This window comes from Ambystoma mexicanum, chromosome 2q, assembly GCF_040938575.1.
Source record: "Ambystoma mexicanum isolate Mex_15411 chromosome 2q, UKY_AmexF1_1, whole genome shotgun sequence".
Lineage (NCBI taxonomy): Eukaryota > Metazoa > Chordata > Amphibia > Caudata > Ambystomatidae > Ambystoma > Ambystoma mexicanum.
The window spans coordinates 754,188,571-754,215,110 of record NC_090924.1 but is presented as its reverse complement, the minus strand read 5'-3'; the positions used below and the strand labels follow the sequence as shown (position 1 = coordinate 754,215,110).

At 45.6% G+C, this 26,540-nt stretch overlaps 1 protein-coding gene across 4 annotated transcripts in view; it reads left to right on the top strand.

The window, feature by feature from the left end:
• The window catches only part of ESYT2 (extended synaptotagmin 2), a 1,091,416-nt gene that overhangs the window by 1,044,110 nt on the left and 20,766 nt on the right, over positions 1-26,540 (top strand). For all 4 annotated transcript variants that reach the window (XM_069647986.1, XM_069647985.1, XM_069647987.1 and 1 more), the window contains 3 exons: positions 13,839-13,937; positions 15,283-15,414; positions 26,397-26,502. In XM_069647986.1, coding sequence (XP_069504087.1) covers positions 13,839-13,937; positions 15,283-15,414; positions 26,397-26,502 — 337 coding nt within the window. The remainder of the gene's footprint in view (positions 1-13,838; positions 13,938-15,282; positions 15,415-26,396; positions 26,503-26,540) is intronic.

The following is a 26,540-nucleotide window of genomic DNA, read 5'->3' as shown; positions in this document are numbered from 1 at the left end:
GCTCCATTTCAGGTCCTTCCCTACCAGGAGACTGTCACCATGGATGCCTTCACATAACCGTCCTAGAACTTTGACCAGTCTTCTGGGCCCTCAGGTCGTTCCTGCCATCACTGAAGGTGAAGGTAGTGAGGCTCTTCACGGACAACACCATCACTATGTTCTACATCCTGAAGCAGGGCGGGGGAATGGGCTCTCCGGCCTTCTCCTTGGAGGCTCAGGCACTGTGGCGCTGGGCCATTGTTCAGGACATGTTCCTCGTCCCTTTTCACCTGGCGGTCACCAAGAACACCATTGCAGACTCTATGAGCAGGGAGCTGCATTCTTGCCACAAATGAGAGCTACTCCAGGATCAAGTAGGTCTTGTGAGAAACCTGAAGGTGTCTCACCCGCTAGTCCCTGTGGATCTGTCATCCAGGTCGCCAGGACACGGCCATCGCTTTTGGATTCAGTTCCTTCGGGTGGACCAGTGCAGCAGGATCACCTGGATGAGGAGTCTTCGGGGAGTGGAAGTGGGGCACCGGACATTGAGACGCGGTATCCCCTTCCCTGTAAAACCCCCCGCACTCCTGTTCCCAACACAAACATTTTCTCACAGACAGTTTACTGTGAGCGACAACAGACTAACACCAGAGCCGTATACCTGACATGTGCCAATACCAAGGTCAGGCAATTGCTGATCATCACATACCTGACTTCATCACACTTCCCGACACGGATAACAGGTGGAGCAGGAAAGCACACACTGAGCGATGAAAACAAACGAGGAAACAGCAGTTGCAAGATGGCAGTTTAATGCAAGGAGAAAGACAGCGAGGCCAGAGAGGGTTGCAAGGCGGGAAGGGCCTTGACCTTTCAAGACGGTTACTTTCACGAACCTTGGAAAGTAAGAAGCCTAAAATTGGGAACTAAAGCTGAACAAACCTACAGTCAGCACCGAAGGTATCCAGGGCTCTCCTTTGGCGATAACCGAGGCACTGAGGAACGATTGCCACTGTGGTACTGTCCTTGGTTCCTACAACAAAGCAGCACCAATAAAGACAGCACAGCCGGTCAGTCGAAGAGACCGATACCAAACCAGCTTGTGTTTGAAAGGTTGCAAACGGCAACATTTTATGAATAAATCCAAAGAGGACAGTGTGTGAAACGCATGTGATGAGCGATGCAAATATAATTGGAAACTAAAGGAGTGAATGAACTTTGGGAGGCCAAGTGAGATACCGTATACAGAGTGGTCCGGCGCCACGTGGGTGCTCATTCAAAGGTCTCTCTTCGGTATCAAACTGAATGGCAGCTGTATTATAAAATGGAAATTTGTATGCAATGGGTCTAACTAAATCCCATGCACATCTGAAAGTCTTCGATACACCAAGGTGAACTACAGTTGGTTCGAGCCCGGCTGAGGGAGACTAATTGGAAAAAGGAAAGGATCTGAGCCCGGCTGAGGGGGATCCGGGATGAACCATGAGTCATGCGAGAGAGCTAATATTCTCTTTATTTTGTAATATCAGGGATCTGAGCCCGGAAATGGGGGTCCGCAGTAACGATCGTAAAGGGGGGGATCCAGGGTAGAGCACCCGAGTTAAATACTTGTAAGAAGAAAATAACTGTATATCTTGTGTTTTTGTACATCAGGCCCTCTGAATCGAGAGACTTTGATGAGAAGAGAGACTTGGGCACAGAAGGCATTGTTGCTGGAAATGGAACTGTATTGCCGTGTCGAAGAAGCCAGAGTGTGCGCTTTGCTCAAGTGAACCTCCTTGCCCCGCGCTGAGCGTGGAGAAGGGAGGTTAACGGCCCAAACATCCTGACATGTCATTTTGGGAACATTTTCTTTTTCATGAACATAACCTACACTATTTGTAAATTAACTGTAAGGATTGGTAATAGTTCTTTTAGTATAGGCCCTTTTATTTTGACAAGACTCCACTAGGATTGCATTATTATTTGATGGTCGTAGTTTGCTTCCATCTGTAGATTTCGGGTTAGATATGCATTTATCACACTGTTGTGAAAGTTCAATAAACACCCTTCAACTGTTGTCACTTGTGTCTGTCTTACTGTTGATACCATGCCTTCCTCACAGTCTTCTGTTCCGCGAGTGGGGTCAACCTTGTATCGACTTCTTCGCGATGACAGCAAACTTCAAGTGTCAGAGGTTCGCCAGCAGCTTCCCGCAACCATGTAGCATGGGAGATGCGTTCCCTTGGGTGGGACTCTTCCTTTACGCCTTTCCTCCTTTCCCACTCCTGCTACGAGTGATGAACACACTCAGTGTCACTGCAGGATGATACTCATTGCTCCGGCGTGGCTGCAACAGATCTGATATCCGGACCTGCTATGTATGTCAGCGGCAGCATCCATCCGGCTGCCTCTACTTCCTGATCTTCACACCAGAGAAGGCAGGGCGATTCTGCACCACGACCCAGGGTTGCTGGACCTCAGGGCCTGGCTCCTGCAGCCCCAGAGTTTGGACATTATTGCCTGCGGTTGGAATGTAAGGACATCCTGGCCAGGGCCAGAGCTTCTTTGACATTGATATGCGACGGCCATAAGTGGCGCTGCTCCGATTACTATTTTGTGTCACAGCCCCGCAGCTCCTACCATACTTGCTTTGCTTGGCCAAGGCTGGACTGGCTCACGCCTCTATCAAAGTGCATCGGGCTACCATATCCTTTTACACCAGGATGCTGGGTAGGTCGTCCTTGCGGTCGCACAGACTCATCAAGGAGATCCTCAGAGACCTCTTCAAAATGATTCTACCAGTGAGGGCTCCTGCCCCAGTGTGGGAACTCAGTGTGGTGTTGACTAAGCTCATTGGGGCTGCCTTTGAGCCGATGCACCAAGCCCCGCTCAAGTTTCTCTCATGGAAGACGGCTTTCCGCGTGGCGATCACCTCGGCCAGGCAGGTCTAGGAGATCCAGGCCCTCTCTTGCAAACAGCCGTACTTGTCAAGGGTGGTACTGTATATGGTGGTACCCACCTTTATGCCAAAGGTGCCGTTGGAGTTCCACCTCAACGAGCCATTGGTGTTGCCTGTCTTCTTCCCGAATCCAAAGTGGCCATAGTGGCCAGCATAGAGGGCTTTGCATTCGCTGGACCTTGCTCGTGCCTGATGTTCTATGTGGCACGCACAAAGGGTTTTCCAGAGACTTCTCAGTTGTTCATCAATTTTGGACCTGTGAATCCAGGGAAGGCCTTGTCGAAGGCTTCTATCTCAAGATGGCTCTCCAGCTGCATCATGCAGTGTCATCGGTTGGGTAACAGACCTCTTCCCGGCTGGCCGAGAGCCCATTCCACCAGAGCCATCGTAGCAGCAACAGTATTTCTCTCTGGTGTGCCCCTGCTCGACATCTGCAGGGCTGCTACGTGGAGGTCCATGCACACTTTAACAAGGTTCTACTGCGTTGACCTGGATTCCAGGGAGGAGTCCTCAATCAGCCAAGCAGTGCTACACAACCTGTTCACTTGAGGTGAGTCTGTTCCAGGGGTGAGTGTTTTTACTTCTGTTGAGCCTTGCCACCTCCCGTGGTTGTGTATATGTACTACTATGTAATCTTTGCCACCTCCTGTGGTTGTGTATATGTACTACTATGTAATCTTTATTCATGAGCATGTGCATCCATGCCAGACCCCATGCTGGATACCTTTAACTCCTGTTCTCCAGCATCAATCTGGCATGTGAACCCTCGCGCCTTCCCTTCTGTGGCTCTTCTTGGTTCATACTGCCACTTTACGTGCTTACTAAATCTGAAGATGACCGCAAGGGGTGGAGCTAAGGGACAGGAATGTCATTGGATGGGGGCAGTATGACCCAGAGTACAGTGATTGGTTTAGAGGAGAAATGCAGTGTTTAAACTAAAGCAAAACTGTTTTTCTTCTACTGAGAATTCCCAGCATGACGACAGGGAATATTCATGAGCATGCAAATCCATCCCAGAACCATGCCGGAGAACAGGAGTTACAGGTAAGTAACATGTTCCTTCTCCCTGGTTTAACAGTTTTTGGCAGTCTATCAATGTTTCAAAGTTTACCAAGTGTACAATCTATATATTCCAATGAAAACATCTACTGGGGTGTAATTTACTGGTGGTGTTGCATTCAGAGACTGCTCAGTTGCAGCATTCATGGATTGAGGCTAGCATGTTATCACAGGTCACAATATTAATGAAGAACAACGTGTCACAGCCCCCGATGGATTCCACATATTGGCAAATCCTCAAAAAGGGTATTATGGCCAAACTTGACCAATTTGAAAGAGTTCAGAGAATGGCTCAAGACTTTTGGAGAGGGTCTGGATGAGCCATCAAAGATGTTAGCAGATAAATGTTTCCAGACTACTTAAATAAGTGAGAAGTAGACCTGAGAAGAGGAGTGCAACTGGAAGGGAAGGGGCAAGGGAAGGATGAGCCTGAAACCCAAGCACCTATCCTGGATTCAGCTCAGGCCTGTCCAGTAGAGACATATTCGAGAATGGCTGATGCTTTACGTTCATCAGGCAGTTGTTCACAGCCTTTACAAGGCTCAGCAAATATTTCCAGTGTAAAACAAAGTACTGCTATGTCAGCTCACATGCTTAAGTATATTCGATTAAGTAAAAACCAAATGCCATCGATTGCAAACAGAAAAACAAGTGAATTGATACAGGACAAGAGAAATGTTGTTATTAACGTTGAGAAGCCTGAGAGGAGAGTGCCTATAGATGCATTGAGCTGCGGATTGTTGGCATGGTTACACCATACATTTGGGCTAGGGTATATAAGGCCGCAAGACCTGAAATGTATATACAGAAATCCCATTGATGAATGGAAGCAAAGACTGTATTGCTGTAAGCTGCGTGAACCTTAACCTCCATTTTTCAGCATTTGTGAGAGGTTGTCACGGAGTCATTTGAATCGAAGCTGAATACTGTGGTGGATGACCTGTAATTGGTTCAACCTAGCTAAGGGTGGGGGTTAACTTTATAGTTGTGCTTTTGAAAGTGGATAGCATGGTCAATTACATTGGGGACAGAAAACTAATGTAGAATTAATGATTTCATTATTTTTGTTGTTTTAAGCTTCTTTTTAATTTCGTTTGCCTGTTAAATGCCTCTGTTTATTTCTGATTAATGGCCGTAGTCATGATTGTAGAGTATGTTTAGTAATTAGTTGTTGCTAGTTTTGATATTCTTTTAGGATCTGTTGTCTGTTTTTTAATTTTTGATGTTTGCTTTGTTTTTATATGTTATTTGGTGCGACTTGTTTGTTTCTCTGGGGCCTAGGCGCTTTATAAATGGTGGAATAAATAAAACTAAAGTTTAAGTCCCTGAAAAGACAAAATGTACAAGTTGGTTTAGGTGGAGGGATATTTCCCTGTTCCCTCTCAACCACTTGGGTTGGTTTCTCGTCTTGGGTGCCTCTGTGCTCCCCTCGAATCTGCTCTTCACTCAGCTTATTTGACCCCTCTGCCTCCCTTCGGTTCCTCTGTACCAATGTCTCACTTATCTCCCTAGGGTATTGGTAAACCCTCTTTCCATGTGCCACTCTTAACTCTTGAGAGTTTTTGTGAGCCGTCTGTATGATAGCAATATTCAGGTTTCCTGGGCTCCCATAACCCTTATGATTATTCAGTTCTTTTCCTCTCCCTAGGCCTTTATGCCTTGGTCTAGTGTTTGGACAATCCTTACTTCTTTACCTTTTGTGCTTTCTTCTCTCCTCATGCTCCACTGTGAGCGACCCGGGTACGTTCTGGTGCATCTGCTTAGTAGCGATGGCGTTCTCCATGACTATCTGGTCTTCCAGTCTGGACACAAGGGAGTTTTGTGTTCTGCTCGTTTCAGCATCTCTCTGCTCCTTAACGCTCGTGTTTTGGTTTTGGCATTGATTCTCGGTTAGCGGGCCCACCACGTCCTCTTCGTGGTCCAGCCTCCTGGAAAGGCTTGCTTTACTCTGCCTTTGCCTCACCGACTTCACACCGCTCTGTGCCGGGTTGGCGGTATCTCTTCTTCTCATGCTTCTCTCCATGCCACAGCTGGCTCCACTTTGTGCGTCTCAATGACGTGCTCACGTCAGAGTCTCGCCTCTGCATATTGTTTCCTCTCCTCCATTCAATGGTGATCGACCTTTTTATTCTCGCTCAATGATCAAAAAGGGGCGTGTTGTTTATCTTCAACTGTCAAGCCCATGGAGAGACCTGCCTTGTCTTGGGCCAAACACCAAAAGTTATTGTCAGTTTTATTTTGAGTCCCACAGCTGAAAGTAACATTAGTTTCTCTGACTCCCATGTATGCAGATAAGGCCTTAAGTATTGGGAGTCCCCCATGGGAATGGGACTCCTTGTCCGTGGGAGGGTTTTGCTGCATAGGCTCACCTCCCTAGCCTCAAAGGGAGTGTCTCTCCCCAGGGAAGAGGGGAGGGAACCTCCACATTTCAGACTAGTCTCCATGGTTCTCCAGGATGTCGACTTACATTTGGCTATCCACAAGAAGTGCAGGAGGCCTGAGGTTCAAAGTGAGGAACTGTTATTTTCCATTCAAAGTCCTCCCTTTAGGCATTTCTTTTGCACCCATGGTTTTCACAAAGTTGCTAGCAGTACTGTTGGTTCGCCTCAGGAAGGGGAACCATTTATGTTTTTCCTTACCTGGACGACTAGCTCATCTGAGCCAACTCACCGGATCGAGTGTTGGGGTTTATAGTCATAATGTCGAAAAAAAAATGTCGACAGACAAAAATGTCGAAAAAAAAATGTCGAAAATAATAATGTCGACATCCTATACTTATAATGTAAAAAGTCATTTTTTCGAAAAAAAAATGTCGACATTTTTTTTTTGACATTATGACTATAAACCCTTAAAACTATCAACACCTCACCCAACACCCCCCCCCCCACACCCCCCAACCACCCTTTCACCCCTCATACTCAACACATACCAATTATTTATTTATTTATTTATTTATTCAATAAATAAATAACCTAAAAAAGGATCATTTACTATGGGGGGGGTCCCCCCCCCAACCCCCCCTCACCCAACACCCCCCCTGCCACCCCCCCACACCCCCTCAACCACCCTTTCACCCCTCATACTCAACACATACCAATTATTTATTTATTTATTTATTCAATAATTAAATAAATAAAAATTGTATTTACTATGGGGGGGTCCCCCCCAACCCCCCCTCACCCAACACCCCCCTGCCACCCCCCCCCACACCCCCCCAACCACCCCTCATACTCAACACATCATATATATATTTATTTAATTATTTATACATACACTAAATTAAATTTCGAAAAAATATCGAAAAATGTCGACATTTTTGTTTGTCGACATTATTGTTTTTCGACATTAATTTGTCGACATTTTGACTGTCGACATTATTGCTGTCGACATTATGACTGCACACCAGTGTTGGCACACCTGTACCGGAAGTGCAGCCTATTGCACAGCTTGGGCTTCTCCCTAAATTTCAAGAAGTCACAGGTTTCACTGACCCATTCAGTCCGATTTTTCAGTGTGGTCTTGGACACTCGCCTGGGTTGGGGTTTCAGGTTTTTCAACCTCAGATGGCAGTTCCAGCCTCTGCTTTTCTGTGCTTGCTAGGTCTCATGGCATCATGCATCTTGGTGGTGCCAGAGGCCCACTTGCATGTGAGGTTGCTACAGTGGCTCCTGAGCTCACATTGGTCTACGTTTTAGGGTCGAACTTCAGAACTTCCTCTGGTCTCAGAAAGACTATCTAGAGGTCTGCAATGGTGGTCGGACCGCCAAGGCCTTAGGCCGTTATGGTCTCCATGCGGATTGCGACCTCGTTGGCGACATTGTGGACGGCGGATGACTTTTGAAATGTGTTCCATAGACGTACCAGATCTATGATGAAGAGTAGGGGCAGGTTTCATTTTGTTTTGAACTTTCCCTCTCCGTATTGGAGACGGACTTCCCAGAGGAGTTTTATGGAGACGTTCTGCACACCTCCCCTGAGCTGGATATTCAACCAGTCCACACACCGGGTAGGCCTCGGGGATCATTCCAAAGGCTGATGGCCAAGGTTGCTGACACCCTTGGATTGTCTTCTTCATCCAGTTTGAACTGACTGATATTCTGGATGAAGAACCCAAAATGAAGACCTTGCTGCCTTTCAATGTGGCAGTGTAAGCTCCCGTGATAGAGGTGGTGGAAAGGCCCACCTCTTTACCTTTGGTTGACAGGCATCTGACTAGGAAGCAGTGCCTTGCCCCCTCAGATCGGGCTTTTCTATCTACTCACACCTTCCCGGAGTGCTTGGTAGTTACAAGTCTCAACCGCTAACCTGAAAATGATTACCTTTCCTTATCTCCTCCCTCGAAAGAGAGAGTAAGAGACTGGACACCCGGGGTAAAACCATGTTTGCCTCGGGCATTGAAAGCTACTTGTACCCTGGCAAAGTTCTCATTGTCTGTGGTCCGCGGTGGCCATTGCAGCAAAAGATACCGCGGGAGGAAGAGGAGTTAGAGGGGGCTTTTTGACCATGTATGACGATGGCAGAGCGGGCTCATGCCAAATCCTGCAGTCGGGACTCGACACTGCCCACTGAGTTGGTCGCTCCATGGCCATGAGTACAGTGGTTATGGGCAGTGCTCTAGATAAGATTTTAAAGTGGGAGTATTTTATTTCCTATTTTTGAAAGTTAGGAGTAAAATGATTTTAGGGAGTAAAAAAATGAGTCCCGTTCCCATTGGGAGTATTTTATAAAGGAGTAAACATATGTTAACATGTAAAACCGAAATGATTTTGTGAGAAAAACTTCTTTGCACCAAGTTATTCATGCATATTAAACAATGCATTTGACCTCTTCCATAATTATAGTTGTTTATTCCTGTGGAACTACATGAACTACTGGTCCAAACACATCCTTGGAACTGTTTGGGTGAAAGCAGTGGCACAAGCTCCTATGTGTCATTTCCCCATTTTTTTATTGGGCGTAGCTTTATACCCTATTGTAATTTATTGGGTGTATTTGCCTATTTTTGCAGATTATGATGTCATTTGATGGCAGACAACGCCCTCTCTCAGATGGTATGTGTCCTCCAATTTAGGGACACGTTCTTGCCTCATCCTTCATGCATTTTCTGGATCTCATGGCCTCTTGCATTCTGGTGGGCCCAGAAGCTTGGCTGCACATGAGGTCACTCGAATGGCTGCTCTGTTGCCAGTGGTCAAAATTTCAGAGACACATATCTGATATGTTACAGGTTTCGAGTCAAGTGGCTGAGGACTGCATGTGGAAGTCAATGAGGGACAAGCTGCTGAAAGGTGCATTTTTCTGTCAACCCTGGCCTCAGGTGAGGGTAGAAACGGATGCATCCTTGACTGGTTGGGGTGCTCACGTGCCCGACTTGACAATAAAGCGGACCGTGGTTTCCCTTGGAATCACGGGAGCCCATCATCTTGATGGAGTTGAGCGCAATCAGGCTGACCCTGGTTGCCTTCCTCCCTTTTGTAAAGGGCAAGACTGCTCTGATCCTGATGGACAACACAGTGGCCATTTACTAAATCCACAAACGAGGTGGTGTGGAGTTGTTGCCACTATGCAGAGAATGCACCTGTGGGTCTGGCCTCTGGACGGCTCTGGGTTTCTCTGATGGCTGTCCTTCCTGCTGTGAGAGAGAAAGTCACAGCAAATGATTTGAGCAGACAAACATTGGCCTCCCACGAGTGGGAGCTCTGTCAGGAAATCGTGTAGGAGGTATTCTCCTGCTGAGGATCTAATCAAGTGGATCTCTTTTCTTCCAGTGTGAACAGGAAGTGTGAGTTGTTCTGCTCCAGGGATTTTCTTCAACAGAGAGCTCTGGAAGACTCTCAGATGGTTCGGTGGAAGTTCAACCTCCTTTATGCGTTCCCACCAATCCTGTTCATTCCACTTGTTCTAAGAAGACTGGGCCTGTTTGCGTCCATGTTGATTCTGATCGCTTTGGACTAGGCCCAGAGATGTGGTTCCCGGAGTGTCCGGACATGCTACCTGTCCTACCTAGCGCCTTCTGTGTAGAGTTGACTTGGTCTCTCAGTCAGAAGGGTGGGTTCTCTATACAAACCTTCGTAGCTTGAGTCCTCGTGCTTGGCTACTAAGAGGATAAGATACAAGGAGATGGACTTATCAGAAGATGTCTTTGATGCACTCTGTCAGCTTCGAGACCTGCAACAAAGTCTATTCAAGCCTCAGGTGGCATACATTTTTGGCTTGGTGCCAGGAGAGTGATCTGGACCCTTTATCCTGTCCTTTATACCATGCTTTGGATTTGTTGCTGTCTTTAGCCCAATCTGATCTGCAGATCAGAACTATTAAGGGATTACTGCTGCTATTTTGGTTTTTAATACTTCCCCCAGAACCAGGCTTGTGCTTCACAATCCCCACAGTTATGCAGCTCCTGCAGGTTTTGTGTAACCAATTTTCTCCATGCCAGTTTCTTGTTTCGGTGTGGGATTTGAATTTGATTTTGACATTCCTTATGGGAGCTCTGTTTGTGCCCCTCCATTCTTGTTATATTAGGTTTCTCACCCTTAAGGTGATTTTCCTGGTAGGCATCACTTCACTAGACTGGTGAGTAAGCTCGATGCATTGTCTGTTAAACCTCCCTATTTAGTTTTCTACAAAGAGAAGGTGACATTGAGAGTGAGATCCGACTTCCTAAAGTGGTCTTGGATTTCCATCTTCCTGTGTTTTTTCACTTGCCTCATTCTACCTAGGCAGAGGAACGGTTCCTTCGGCTGTATACAGTGCGGTTTCTCAGCTACTACGTGTCTTAGACGAGCAAAGTCAAGAAAGATGACCAGCTTTTTGTGGGGGTATGCTGTGGCACGTGCTGGCAGGGCTCTGACTAAACAGACCTTGTCGAGGAGGATCATTCTCTGCATTTCAGAATTCTATGATCTGCTGATTAAGAGGTATTTGAGGGTTGTCAAGTTCATTCTGCCAGAGGAGTGGCTTCAACTTCTGCTCTGCATAGGTGTGTCCATCTCCTGCATATCTGCCAGGCGGCAACGTGGGCTTGTATGTACCTGCTTGCTAGACATTACTTCTTGGACTCCCTTTCGGCGCAAGATGCCTGCTTTGGCAAAGCGGCCCTTCAGATTTTTTGGGTATACGTGGTGTTCTTGGTAGCTGCCCTCCTTGAGATCCATGTACTGCTATGGTAGTTATCATAGATGAAAAATTCTTAGGAGTAAGAAATAAATTAGAAGAGCAAAGGACTTCACTCTTGCTGATGTTCTTTCTGATACAAATTACTCTCAAAGATTCCTAATCACCCTTCTAATCTGCATCTCTGGAAGATGGAACATGTTTTTAGGTCTGATGCCCCTCCCGTCAGAGTGCTAGAGAAAAAGGGTGAAAATAGTTGACAGGGTCACTGGATACATACTGGCCTGACGTCATGTTATTTCTTTTTGAAGTTCTTCACACAGATTCCTCCTCTTTGATATTTATCTCCCAGTGCAGCTGCTCTTCAGAAAATGTCTGCTGCCCGGAGGCTGCAGCGCAGCTTGCATCAGCTCTGCCGATGCCTCTTCATGCGCTGGACATGACATTGTGGCCAGTATTGACAGCCCCATGACATTAGTTCCACCCTTTTTCCCAAGCACTCTGACGGACCGCACTAGTGATCCGCCATGAGGGGCAGGTAGAGAAGGCAATGAAGAATCTGTGGGAGGAACATCCATCAGAAAGAACATTACGTGAAAGTTAAGTAATTTGATCTTCAGCGTTTTAAAGAAGCACATCATTGTGCAGTCTACTAATATTAAACAAGCTTTACTTAGAGAGGAAGAGAAACAAAAATAAACTTGCACTTTGTGACGAATCTGGGAAATAGGGGAAAAGGACTCCCATTCCTATCCGGAACTCCCTATGAAGATTACCCTGTCTACCTATATGGCAGTAGAAACGACTGGTGGTGTTGCAGTCGATACACATTCAAAATACACAAACATCACTTCCCTAATATTGGCCCATGGTAATTCTGGAACCTTCACAAGTTCAGTAGCTGATAACAACAGGCCCCTTTTAAGTATAGCGGTTAGAATGAAGAGACAAGGAATCTTGAATGCAATGAGAAGAATCCTATGCAGAGGTGAACCTCTGACGTGACAACATCCTGGAAGGGCGCAGCCACGCACACTGTGGAGCTAGCTGTGGCACAGGGGAGCCGAGAGAGGAGAGTGAGGCGCTGGGAGGCCAGCATTGGAAAGGGTGATACTGCCGAGATGGAAGGAAGACCGTCTCAACTGGTGGCAAGACCATGCTGCAGCCGTGGTGGGACTGGGGTCCGCGAAAAAAGACGCTGAGAGCAGTAGGCACCGGAGGAATGAAGCCTCCCTTCTCAAGGAAAGGACCTAAGAGGGTGCAGCAGCAGGCAAGCTACAGGAAGCAAATCCTTACTAGATGGCGACATCAAGGAGAGAGGCGAACAGCGATGTCCCTGCTGAGATGCCACTCTACTAGAGCACACCCGAAGACATTAGATGAACCAGGTTTGCCCAGGGTCGAGGGAGGCTAGCGGAACAAATTGAGGAAAGAATATGACAAGGAGGGTTAGGGTAGCCCTAGAATTCCGAATTGTGAAGAGTGGCAGAGGGCAACGATACAACCACAAAAAGTAAAATCAGAGTGCCTGAGGGATCTGGAGAGCCCTAGAGAATTAAGTGACATGTTTCACCCTGTGAGAAGAAGGTAAACTGGTGGGTTCAATCAGTCTGTCCAAGACATAAGGTTTGTAGAAAGACGACAACCAAGCTGGTGGAGAAGGACTAAGGGACTCATTCCTCCACTCAAAGAACTTGAGACATTTAATTTATATAAAGATGTACAACTTTCTTTGAGGAGCCTAAAGAGAGAGTTGAAAACTTTCTTTTGTGAATTGCTAGTAACACTGTTTTGAACTCTGACCAGTGCCCCAAGAGTGATCCAAGGAACATTGACCGGAGGAAGCCTGAACTCAGAAGGCATTTTACTGTCTGATGATTTTTTTGTTGATTTTTCCTGAAGTGGTAGGGCCAGATAGTAAATGTTTTTTTTGGCTGAGGACTAGTTTTTGTTTTGACGTACAATGAGCACCCTTAGTTTAGTTTATAGGCAGGGAAATCCCTCTTGGCGATAAAGACAAATAGGCATTTTTACATTTAATTTAAATAAAGACCCTTGAAAATGCTTTTCTCAAGTCTGACTTCTTCTTCTCGTATGCCACAACTTGTAAATGGGGCTCATCAGCAAGCAATGCCCTACATTATTTTCTTTTTTCGCATTTCTTCATTCCATTGCTAGTGTCAGTTTGTAAACCTAAAAGCTGGCCATGTCTCATATGACGACATGGCTAAGCTGCAGTCCCATTCGCTATGGCAGAACTGATTGGCAGTCATGGCCCATTTCTCTCCATTTTGTTTATGCCTGCGACCTAATGCTGCCCTATTCATTTGGTGCGTATTTGATATTTAAAATGTGGCTTTTCAATGTGGACAGTTTCCTGTTGGTGCAGAAAATACTAGGTTTTATTTGAGCTGCTCAAACCACAATAAATGCTTGTTTAATAACTCTGAATATGTTCCTTACTACAGAGAATAAGTGTGTTAAATCAGCACTATCTATCTTAATTTGCTTGCTTGTATTGAAACAAATGCGCTAAAGGGCTCTGGGCGCTAAGTGGCACACCTTTTTCTCTCCTTTAATCCTTTGCCTTTTGGAAATGATAGCCTTTTGCTAAGCCCAGAGGGATGAGGCAACACTTTGGAGTTGGTGCAAGGGCCTGTAAACTAGAGTAGAGAAAGTCTAAGGAAATTGTGATTGTTGTGTGACCAATTAAAGCATGCTTTCCAACAAACTTTTCTTTCAACAGTGGGACAAGCCTGGGTCAGTCGCCGTTGGGGCAAATCCAGTTAACGATTCGACACAGCGCTCAGAGAAATAAGCTTATGGTAGTTGTGCTGCAGTGCAGGTTTGTGCTCCGTTTTCTTCTTTGTGTCCTGTGGCTCATGTGAATGTTTGTTGGGATGGAGGTGGGGGAATAGTCCACATTGTCCTACCCATTACTCGTGTGCCTGTCGTATGCTACTCGTGGCTTTATGAATTCACATACATCAATCCACTCCATCTACCATCTTGGTGGTTACTGTACGAGAAAATACGCCTATAATGGGGTCCTAGTCTACTGCCCTTTTCCTCCTCCTCACTTCCTCCAACCTCTTGCCCCTTCTCATTCCTTCTTCACCATTGAATTTTGTTCTAAACCAAATTGAATGCCTTCATGTTTTACAAAATATTTTTAAATAATTCAACAGCACAAAAGGTGTCACAATTGGAATTATGAACACAAATTACCATTTGCTCATTGCAATCTTTGGGCAATGTTCCTCTTACTGAAATGTGTGCATTAGCCAATGGTAACTCAGTTTGGGGCACATGGTCCTAGGACACACCACCCCTGTGATAATAACTAAACTGCATTCCATTGCAGGGTTTATCAAACATGTATCTCTTCACCACACTGGTGGGTGAGAGCGATGGCCGTAGAGGGGGAAATCTGGGGACAAGGCAGTGGTGGCCTTGTGTTACGGGTTCGCCTTGTGTGTCAAAAGCAATCCATTGTAAGTGATAATATTTACTGTTTTAAATGTAAGTGGAGGGTTACTAAAAGAAAACAGGCTCCAATCAGGGAAATATTTTGAATACCCAGCAGCTCATCAATTGCATGTAAGCATGAAGAAGGCAATTCAATGCTGCCACATTTACAATGTGGTCTCCTATAGATATACAGTACTTGTACCACAGTCTATTTCCCTTCTAGAATGGGTGCCAGTTTGGTTTGGGAGCCAGAAGAAACTGTAGAAGGTTAGTTTCCATAATTCAACTATATATTCTATATTTATACAAATCATCCACTGATGATGTCCAGAGGCTAAAAAGAATTGGATTGGTTTCGGAGCTCTACTCCCTGCCAGGGGAGGCTATGGTAAGCATTTGGACCCAAAGAAGCTTTAAATGTTCCAAGTCTCTTCTTTTATGTTGTGGGCTATAATTGCCATTTACATTAAAAATGATAAATATTAGGATTACAATATGGATTCAGTTTTTAAAAAAAGGCTATATAGCTAATATTAGCATGCAACCATTTGTAATGTGGTGACTGAAGGCTTCAATTATATAGCAGAGGTGCATCCAAATAGGAAAATCGTAATACCATACACTAACTAAAATAAATGTGTTTGTATTTGCCAATTTAACATGAAACAAATTATTATTGTTCATGAATGTACTTAAATGTTTCTTCTTTTTTATCTTAGAAATTTGATAGCTTTTTCAGAAGAAGGGTCTGACCCATATGTCCGGTTATATTTACTACCAGACAAGAGAAGATCGGGGAGAAGGAAAACACACACAGCAAAGAAGAACTTGAACCCTGTCTATGACCAAACGTATGTTTTATTTTAATTTTAGCATAAAGCCAAAATTGTTAGAATGTTCAAGGATGTGGCAAGATTCTGCAAATGTCCACTGCGTTCACTCTGCATATTACATTCACTCATGACATGGAGTGTTACTGCACAGGTGTGAGAAACATGCACCGGCTGTTGGCTTTCTACACCTATGCAGAAAAAAGTCCATGATGCAAGACTAATCTTTTTTCGTTTCACATAGAATTTTTTGATTCTTTCAGATTGTACACACTTTTCCTGCACCCACAAAATCCTAACCCAATCCATCAGAAATAATGGCGTGTTCTGGCTGCTATTGTTCATATGGCGGCCCCATTGTAAAAATGTCAGCTGCAACTGGGTGTTGCCTCTGTGTATACCCACCTGGATTCACCACGTAAGTTTGGTGAAAGGCCCAGACACCTAGAATAGACCCACGTTTCTAGGCCCATCACTGGGTGAATGAAATAAAATGCAGATCCATGTGTAGAAAGGGATGAGCATGGACTGGAAAATGCTTGACTGACCGAAGTGCCACCAATCCCGCACTACCATGGGCACTTTACACGTTAGGCTGCTGTGCTCCACTGCCATTTTCATGATCTCCTGGTGCTCTCGTGGATTTCAAAGAGAGGGGATGGGTTTGATTGCTTTGATGTTGATGCCTGCAGATCGGAAGTACCCTGAGCTCAACGTGCCAGTCAGTTTCTAGGAGTTATGTGTCGAGAGCATAGATGCATTTGTATCCAAAATGGAGGATTGTATGCCCCTGATTCTAGGATACATTGACCCGGGCTTTAGGTTGTAAATTGGTTGTAGCAGTGTAGTCAGTATTCTGATGTTTTCTATATGCCGGTATGCATATTGTGGTATGGAATGTAGAATATGGGTGTGTCAGTGTGGTATGGAATGTAGAATATGGGTGTGTCAGTGTGGGAAGCAGTTAGTGGATCACACTATTGCTCCCAAGTTTGCCTTAGGAGGCCATGTGCTCGCGTATAGCTCTAGTCAGCTGCAATGTCATTCAGTTCTGTGCTGTATTTCTTAATGTTCTCATATTCCTATTCCATACAGTAATCTCTGATTCACAAACTCTATTCAGTTCATAAAACTGAATATTTAATTGAAGAAGCAGTCATTCACAATCAGGTCAGGTCACATATTGCCAATGCATTTCGGACTATTTGTCCGTCTTCACGGCTTGACCCTTTGCGTAATGATAACCAAACATAACACAAAATATAATACCATTAGACATTTATATAATTCAAAAAGAAAAAGGAAAAGAAAACAAGAACACTTGTTCTCACAAGTCTCACAAGAAACATTAAGTGGTGGTGCCACCATTCACCCAGGTCTCTCTCGTTCTTTTCCTCTCATGCTCTTGCACTCCTCACATTTATGTTCCCATTCCTCTCTCTTCACTTCCTCACACTCTGCTCTTTCTCTCCCTCTCTTTCTCACGTCTATGTTTACTCTCCCTCTTTACTGATATCGCCTCCCTTTACACTGATCTACCCTCGACTCCTATCCACTCCCCTCGCTTGTTCTGTCCTCCTTCGCCTCTACACTTTCCTACACTCCACCCCCCCCTGCTATTACATTTAACTTCCGTAACTCTCCTCAATCACCATTCGCGCACTCTCATTTCCAAGTACCACTTTCTCTCACCAAACAATACCTCACCTTGCGCACTCACTCTCTCTCACACTGTAATTCTCCTACACGCTCAGCTGAATCGCCCTTCCTCTGTCTGGTCTCTGTCTGCCTTCTCCACCCTTGACCTAACTCAAACAACCCACACTCTTCTGTTGCCTGCATCCCATTTTATTCTCCACATACACATTCCCCTCCCATTGGTTCTGGCACCCACCTGGTTCCCCAGGCCAATATCGGTCTTGCTCTTTCCTTGGGGTCGGGTCATTCAGTTGTTACACTTTAAAGCACCTCTTAAGCCACCATCCCTTCTGAAATGCGGGCCTGCAAGTGTTTTGTAATGGTGGTCTGCGACAATGTCAATTTCATAGTTATTTAGGTAGTCTTGAATGTCATGTTCTCTAGTCTGCAGTTGGTCTCATTGCTCCTGCTCGGAATTAGTCACTGCCTCTCTCGCAGTGGGTTTGTGCGTTCCCTCCTGCAGCAAGGACTTCTGGGCTCTACGGTCCTGAAATGGAGAAAAAACCCTTTCCAGAAGAGGTGTACTTGCCAATTGTAATCAGGCGCATGCAGAGTGGACAGAAATTCCCTCACCTCCCCTCTGAGGCAGTACTGGCTTTGGCAAAGACCCTAGTAGGCTTCCTGCTCCAGGTTGAGAAGGATCCCCAGGCCCCATTGTCTGGGGTCAATGCCCTGATCTGTCGCACTGCACCGAATATAACACACTTAAATTAGAATATCCTCTATTTCCTCTCTATGTTGATCACATTCTGACAAACAAAAGTAAAATGAAAGGGTCAAACAGATATGAAACAATTCAATGTTTTTAAACAAATGTATATTTCCTTTTTAAATCAGAGTAAATGCATTTTCAGGAAAAATGATTCCTCCTCATGTTTTCATGTGACCCGATTGTTACACAATTTACCACAGATGCAAGGTAATCCTTCTGAATACATCAAAGATATGTGCCCACTCTACTAGAAGCTTGAGTGCCACTCTTGTCCTCCACCATATTGGTTACTGCTGTAGCTTCATTCTGGGTGCTTCATGTATACTAATATGTTCCCCTCAGCAAAATAATTAACTTGGAAACTTGCACTCCACAAACTCCTGCAACCCTCTCCCACCTCAACCCCACCGCCTTCATGCATGTGTTTTCTTTGCAACACCAACCACCTATTTACATTTCATCTTAAAATTCCTTCTCCATGTATAAAAATCAATACATGGCCTGTCCCCACACGCTCCAGCACCCGGCTAACTCTGTCTGCCTTTATTACCCATCTCTCACCTTGGGATGGCAAGCTTTGCTCAACCTTACAGGACCCCACCTGTGCTGGACATTCTACCACTCTGTCACCATTCTTGCTCTCCACCATTAAAACTTGCTATCCCCTGATATTTAGAACAAAGCCTCAATATAGGCCTTCAAGACTGCTCTAAAAAACACTTTCTTCCCAGGTATGGATCATCGGATTCCTACAATGGCAGCATCTAACCCCTCAGCCCCAAATACACACTTCATAGCACATGGCAGGAGGCGCTCTAAAAATGCAAAAACATATATGAAAAATTCTGTGAATTATGTATATTATGATGGCATCATTAAGTAAGACACAGACAACGGACTTAATGTTCAAAATAAGATAATGTATTAAATAAAATGTCAGGATGGTAGAAGGCCAAACTTGCCCCATGCTAAGGTGGTATTTTCCTTACCTGAACAAAACTAAGGACAGTCTGAGTCAAAGAGTTCTACTGAAAAGTCTGTCTGTGTCCAAAACCTATCCTTTCTCTCACAACTAAAACTAAACTATGTGTTGGGAAATGGTGTTCAACATAAAGTTCTGAGCTTTGTCCAGCTCTTAGCTTCTTTTTTAGCTTCCCTTCCTCAAGTTTAAGAATGTTCACATAGTTTTAAGATTACCTTTTCCAAGTTCAATGCAATACAGTGCCACACGATCCTTGGCGCTCCCTTCCCCAAGTCTCAAGCAACACAATTCAAAGGCGAAGGGGTCTTGAGGCTCCGTCCTCAAGACAGCACTTGTAATCAATCAAGTCTCTGGTTTCCCTTCCCCAAGACTTCAATTTAGCATCTTCTGGTCAGCCTCACCAGTCTGCTTATAGTACTTCTCCTTGGTTTCTTTTACAATGTCTTTTACTTTTGCTCATTTAGAGCTCACTGGTCTAGGCACAGTTGTCAGACCACACAGTCCACCCATCACAGGTCATGCAACCAGGAAACCCCAAGCTCTCCAGTTCACACAAGTTAATCTGCACTTGTTCCTGTTTACGGTGAGAAAACTGAGGGTATTCTCACTTCTTCTCCCTTGGGATATGCTACACAGGTGGCCAGGGAAAGGCCATCGCTCCCGACCTTGGGGGTGGGGAAGCGAGGGAGGACCACCTGGGAGGAGAGTCCTTGGGGATTCGGAGGGAGATATATTCAGGCGAGATGCTGTATTCTCCATTTTCCTTCCAGGAACAACCCTCCATTACAATGACAGTAATGGGGTATTTCTATACATGTCTCCTTGACCAGGAAAAGGGTATGAGATGCCATCAGTCTAGACGTACCAGAAAGAGAGCAAAAAGGTTTAAACATAAGATTGGTGAGACGTGGTATCTAATGACAGCCAACCCAACCCTTCTACAACTTTTCTGGGTTATTGTAAAACAGCTTCCTTTATTTTGTCTGTCGTGCCATTCCAGTACTTGGATGAGAAGGAGGCGGTTAGGAGTCATACACACCAACATGCAACTACACCACTCTGGTAATGAGACAAGGAAGAGTGCCTCAGAGGAATACCACTACAAAGTCCAGGCATGTTTCACTAATAAGCCTAACTATAGTTAGGCAATTGAAAGATATGACTCACACCTGCAGCTCATTGACAAACCACAGTTGTATAAAAGGTGGCAAGCTAAAAGAGCACAGAGGAGGGCGAGAAAGGTGAGACACTGATGGGAGCCGTTGGATGCAGAGCTGCCGTGTCACTCCTCTTTTGCTAGGCTTTGCCCTTGTCGCACTGTTTCCAGTTATACAGTTCACTTTCTGGTGGTCTAGTTCATACCCCACCTTTTGTTACTCTTCTTTACATGTGCACTATTTTCTGCATACTGCTTTTCAAATGGGCACTTTCCTCTTGGCTTCTGTTCAGCATTAGTTTTGCCCATTAAAAATAAAGTTCTGTAATCAATATGCCTACTTTGGCTTAAGTTCCTATTTTGATTCAGTTCGGTATTAAACATATATGTTTCAAGTTTTGCACTCAATTTGGTATTCAGTATATGCAGTTCAGCCTTGTTTCAGGTTTTCACCCCACTCTGCGTTCAGTCAGTCTCAACCAGCACTGCGTTACTCACACGCAGTCCTCTAGAGGCGACCAGGCTACGAGTGACTCCCCTGCCACTCAGCAGTCTGCAGCTTCCCCTCTGGCAGCTCTGACTGCCGCTGCCTTGCTTCACCAGTCGAAGGACCGGCTCCTGCGAGCCCTGCTCGCAGTTCTGGTGCCCTGCAGTACCCCGCCGGCATTTCCGCTGCCTCTACATGGACGCAGACGGCCTCCCTTTCTTCCTGCTCGCTCCCAGATGCTGCCACATGCAGCCCAGCACACAGGCTCCCATTCTTGTGGCAATTCCAACGGCCCACCTCTCCTGGGGGCTCCACAGTTTTCCTGGGCTTCGGCCAGGGTCCTGGCTTGCTCGCAGGCCCCACCATGTCTGCATCCTCACGACACAAGTCTCACCCTAAGTTACTAGGGGAATCCAAACGTGGACCCCTTGCTCAATGCTCTTAGAGAGGCACAGCTCCACCGTACTAATGAGGTCCAACCAGACCTAAACATGTGTCTGGGGTTGCTGTTGGTACTCTTGTTCAGAGGAGAATTGCCTAGCATTTCGGTGCTGGACTGCCCCAGGGCAGGACAAAGACTGATATGTTTTGGATATTTCTCCTCTGCGTTCAGTCAGTCTCAACCAGCACTGCGTTACTCACACGCAGTCCTCTAGAGGCGACCAGGCTACGAGTGACTCCCCTGCCACTCAGCAGTCTGCAGCTTCCCCTCTGGCAGCTCTGACTGCCGCTGCCTTGCTTCACCAGTCGAAGGACCGGCTCCTGCGAGCCCTGCTCGCAGTTCTGGTGCCCTGCAGTACCCCGCCGGCATTTCCGCTGCCTCTACATGGACGCAGACGGCCTCCCTTTCTTCCTGCTCGCTCCCAGATGCTGCCACATGCAGCCCAGCACACAGGCTCCCATTCTTGTGGCAATTCCAACGGCCCACCTCTCCTGGGGGCTCCACAGTTTTCCTGGGCTTCGGCCAGGGTCCTGGCTTGCTCGCAGGCCCCACCATGTCTGCATCCTCACGACACAAGTCTCACCCTAAGTTACTAGGGGAATCCAAACGTGGACCCCTTGCTCAATGCTCTTAGAGAGGCACAGCTCCACCGTACTAATGAGGTCCAACCAGACCTAAACATGTGTCTGGGGTTGCTGTTGGTACTCTTGTTCAGAGGAGAATTGCCTAGCATTTCGGTGCTGGACTGCCCCAGGGCAGGACAAAGACTGATATGTTTTAGATATTTCTCCTCTGTGAAAGATAGTGAGGTAAAGAATCTGGGTAAGTCTCTCGTAACCAGGACTAATGTCTGGCAGAGGGACTCCCAGGACCCTCCCTTGTTAATTTGCCTAGTTCATACCCCACCTTTTGTTACCCTTCTTTACACTTGCACTATTTTCTGCATAATGCTTTTCAAAAGGGCACTTTCTTCTTGGCTTCTGTTCAGCATTAGCTTTCCCCATAAAACATAAAGTTCTGTATTCAATATGCCTACTTTGGCTTAAGTTCCTATTTTCATTCACATCGGTATTCAATATATATATTTCAGCTCTGTTTCAAGTTTTGCGCTCAATTCGGTATTCAATATATGCAGTTCAGCCTTTCAGGTTTTCACCCCACTCGGCGTTCAATCAGTATCAACTGGCACTGCGTTACTCACACGCAGTGCTCTGGAGGCGCCCTGGCTCCGAGCGACTCTCCCGACACTCAGCGGTCTGCAGCTTCCTCTCTGGCAGCTCTGATTGCCACTGCCTTGCTTCACCAGTCGAAGGACCAGCTCCTGCGAGCCCTGCTCGCAGTTTTGGTGCTCTGCAGAACCTGCCGGCGTTTCCACCTCCTGTACATGTACGCGGAGGGCATCCCTTTCTTCCTGCTCACTCCCAGATGCTGCCAAATGTAGCCCAGCATGGAGGCTCCCATTCTTGTGGCAATCCAATGGCCCACCTGGCCTGGAGGCGCCACAGTTTTCCTGGGCTTCGGCCGGGGTTCTGGCTTGCTCGCAGGCCCCACCACGGCTGCCTCCTCACGACACGAGTCCCCTGCTGACAGCTTCCACACGGGCCTCCCTCTCTCTCCCCATGTTGTTTCCCTGGCATCCCTTTATATACCTGTAACGCTTCAGCAGGTTGCAGGTGTGGATTCACCGTCAGACTTGCCTCACCATTGTTAAAGGGACATGCCTGACCCTCACAGTTGTTGCAGGCATCTTCCTCGTCCCAGTACCAAAGTGGTGTAATAAAGGTGTAGTGTTCATTACTCTGTCTCCTCTTCTTAGTTCCAGTACTTTCAAATGTTGGGAGCTGTTCTACAGTAGCCTACAAAGGCCGGAAGAGGGTAGGGTTGTTCCTCAACAGGGAAAGGGGGGTACCATGTCTCGCCGAAGGGCACCCCACTCCCAATCCCCAAGGAACCTCAACCCGGTTGATCCTCCTTGCTTCTCCACCCCAAGGGTCAGGATCCAAAAGCTATTGCCTTTCCCTGGCCACCTGAGTAGAGGATCCAGGGGGAGTAGGAGTGAGAATACCCTTGGGTTTCTTACAATATAACATTTATAGATGTTAATCAGTCATGTACCTAGTCCATGTTGGCATTTGTATCTTCCCTCATCCACCACCTGGACCATGCTCTGCATTATAATCGCTATCCATTATTGAAAATCCCCCTGCAAAGGGATTTCTCCACTCACTCTTGTTGCGCATGAGAGGTTGATCAGCTTTTCTGAAGAAACGTGCTTACTTTCTGTGGAATAAATATATGCATGTATAAGACATGTACTGGGGATGCCACATTTACAAAGAAATGTATGTTGGCACAAGTCAGTGATCTGTGGGCTGCAGCACTCCAACAAAGCCTTAGCCAGAGCTGAGGGAAACATGGGAGAGAAAATAAATACATATTTAAATGTGTGTCTCTAGTGCTTGAGCCGCAGAAATAAAACATGCTTCTCGCAGCAGCATCCAGGGTCTGTATCATACACTTCATTTGCTTGACATTACTATTTTGCCAGTTGTATGTGTACTGAACCCAATGATGTATTTTGTCTGTTGTGTGTTGTTAAGAGAAATCCTCAATCACAGAATTGACTGCGTTGGTATATTCTATATGTATTGCATGTGGTTAATGGAGAAATCCGAACTAATAAAGCTACTGCTTCCACTGTATTATACAGATTTTGGGCACAGCCGGGAGCTAAACAACTGTGAGCTCCTTAGCAAAAGCTTTTCAAAAGATCTGGATTGGGTAAAGGGATATAAAGATGGTGACCTGGAGGCTAGTGGGTAGTAAGCAGCCGAAGATTGTAAACGTTGGTGGCACAGTGTATGAAACCCAGTGATTGATCACGTGACCGTGAAACCAAATATTGGTGCTGGAACATCGTTTGTGGGTGAAAAGGATATATTTGGTGGGCACAGAGAGATACTGGGTCAACATTAGTTAGTCTTAAGTGTGGGCATGAGAAGGGTGCAAGGGGTGTATGGATGATGTCCCCAATCCAAAAAACGACTTTCCAGCGGAGAGAGAAAATAGCTTCGATATTGGACATTGTTCAAGTGACAAGGAAACATTTCTGTTTAAGCAAGTTACTCTTTTAGGTGGCATTTCCTTTAAGCCAGATTCTGAAACTTGTAATTGACGAGACCCATTTTATTTTAGTCACCTAAGTGTTGAGCCCTGGCTACATCCTTTTTCACAAGTATTGAAGTGGTTGTGGCGTTGAAATGATTCAGCGGCTCCGCCACATGCCCTCCATCACAGCCTTGTGACCCACTAGGTTCAGCATCCCTGGCCTCCAATCGTGATGCCATTTTTTCACTTGCATGCAGTCTAAACTAGAATCATTGCTGTATTTAACTTTAGACCTCTATTAAAGGACCGGTCTACCTATAGTGGTATTGGTAGGGATGAATTGCACCAGACTTTTCCATTACAACAAGCATTTAGGTGGTGAAAGGGAAAGCAGGCACGGCAGCGATCTCCACTAATCCCTGCACATGAACATATGCACACTTAAGCCACAATTGGTCTCCCAAGGTACATACACAGATTGCCACTTAGACTGCCATAGGTCAATGCTGACACATTGTGAAAATTGCCCCTCATCAGCCCATGAAGACAGGCTATCTTGGCTGAGAAAGAAGGTTTTAGGACAGATTCTTAGTTTGGGTCATGCCACATGTGAGGTGCAAGTTCAAGATCATATTTGGAAATGTAACTAGGAAGCAGCGAGATTCTATTAGGATGCAACTAGATCGGAAAGAAGCACAAAGGTGAAAGTTGCAGTACATTGCAGGGTTATGGACTGACCACAAAAGCTCCCAAACACTAATTTGTAACTGACTATTCGTCATTTTCCAGGCATGAAATAGCAGTACAACTCTGATTCCGCCATAAATATGATTTCTCGGATGCTCTCTGCTCTGGGTAAAAGATCCAGGAATGGAGGACCTGTAGATCTATGGTGTTTTACTGATTTTGCGATGTGTACTGAACACTTCGCTCTGTTACCCGCTATTGCCATATACTGTAATGGATCCATACAACAAATAAAAAAATATGATCCACCTTACGTATAAAATAAACCTTTACATGTAAAAAAAGGAGACCCATTCCCGCCAACGATCATCTGTCACGCATAGAAATATGAGCCCTTCCCTGTAGCCACTGTGCAACCTCACATCAAAAACCAAAAGCAATTGAGTTGGCTATAGGGTGAGAACCTTTTGAGGAAAAAGTGCCATCCAGAAAAAGCCTCCAGTTCACAGCAGTCCTTAGTTTTTACGATCACACCAGGAAAGTTCCAGCAAGACGCAACAGTACCACCGCCATAGTATCATTGTAACAGAGCATTGTGTTGGGACTTCCTGCCTATCTATTTATCTTATAATACTCCCAGTACCATAAATCAGCAAGCGCCATGAACCTGTGGTACCCTTCCCAACTATTTTAATGCAGGCAAGCAATCAGTATTAACACCATTGGCCATTTTAGAAAGTTCTGCCTACCTGTAATGTCATGATGATGATCAAAGATGCCATTGCAAGTGACATGCTCCACAAACCCTGCACTTGTGAGCCCCCTGCTACAATTAACAAGACCACAGACCCATCAAGCAGCTTGTGCCTGCAAACTCTCAACCGACCACCACCAGGTTCCCCGTAATGTTGTGGGCCATCATGCTGGACCACAGCTCATGGCTTCAAGTTATTTAGATGCAGTTCTCCTTCCAGTTTCATTTCTCTCTATAGGAATGCGAGATTGTGGGTGCCTTTGCTCTATGCGAGATGGATAATCAACCTTCCCTCCCACTCTTCTGGAAATACATTTTCAGAGATTGTGCTATCTTACGCTAGACCAGGTGGTCCTTATTAGGCATAGAGTATAATTGTTGTGTCTAATCAAAGAGTGATAGGAAAGAGAACATGTTTTGTAAACATACATGGTGTAAGTATGTTTTTATCAAGAGCCAGCGTAAAGTAGCAAACTAATATATTAAATAGGGTATGGAACCAAAATATAACACATCCTGGAACATGGAACCAAAATATAACACATCCTGGAACATCTTCCCAAAATCGTCCTGTAGGTTTTATGTATTTGGTATAAAAAAAAAGGTTTGCTGCCACATTTAAGTAGGGCAGCATGCCCAACATTTGGAAAGACGTTTTTTGCTAGAACTGTTTGAAGGTTCTCTGTACCGTGGGCTCTGCCAGTAGCAGGAAATGTCACTCCTTGGCTAATGGGGTCTTTATTTAATGGAATACAGCGATATTCCAAAAGGTCATGTATCTATAGAGTTCCTGTATGCAGATCCCTTATTCTGTACTCCTGATTCTTTGCAGGTTTGGCAATTTTGCAGTGTAATATTAAATGTGTGTCTTGAAAATGCATGCTTTTGTTGACAACCTGTAGCCTTTTAAATGCCTTGAATAGGCATCTTAATCCATCATTTAAGTTGATAAGGATTCCTTTGTTCTTTTGTTTTAGGTTTGATTTCAGTGTTTCGCTAGCAGATGTACACAAGAGAACATTGGATGTAGCAGTGAAGAACAGCGGTGGCTTCTTGTCCAGAGACAAAGGGCTGCTTGGAAAGGTACGCTCGAAGCATCTCTTTATTATTAGGGTGCAACT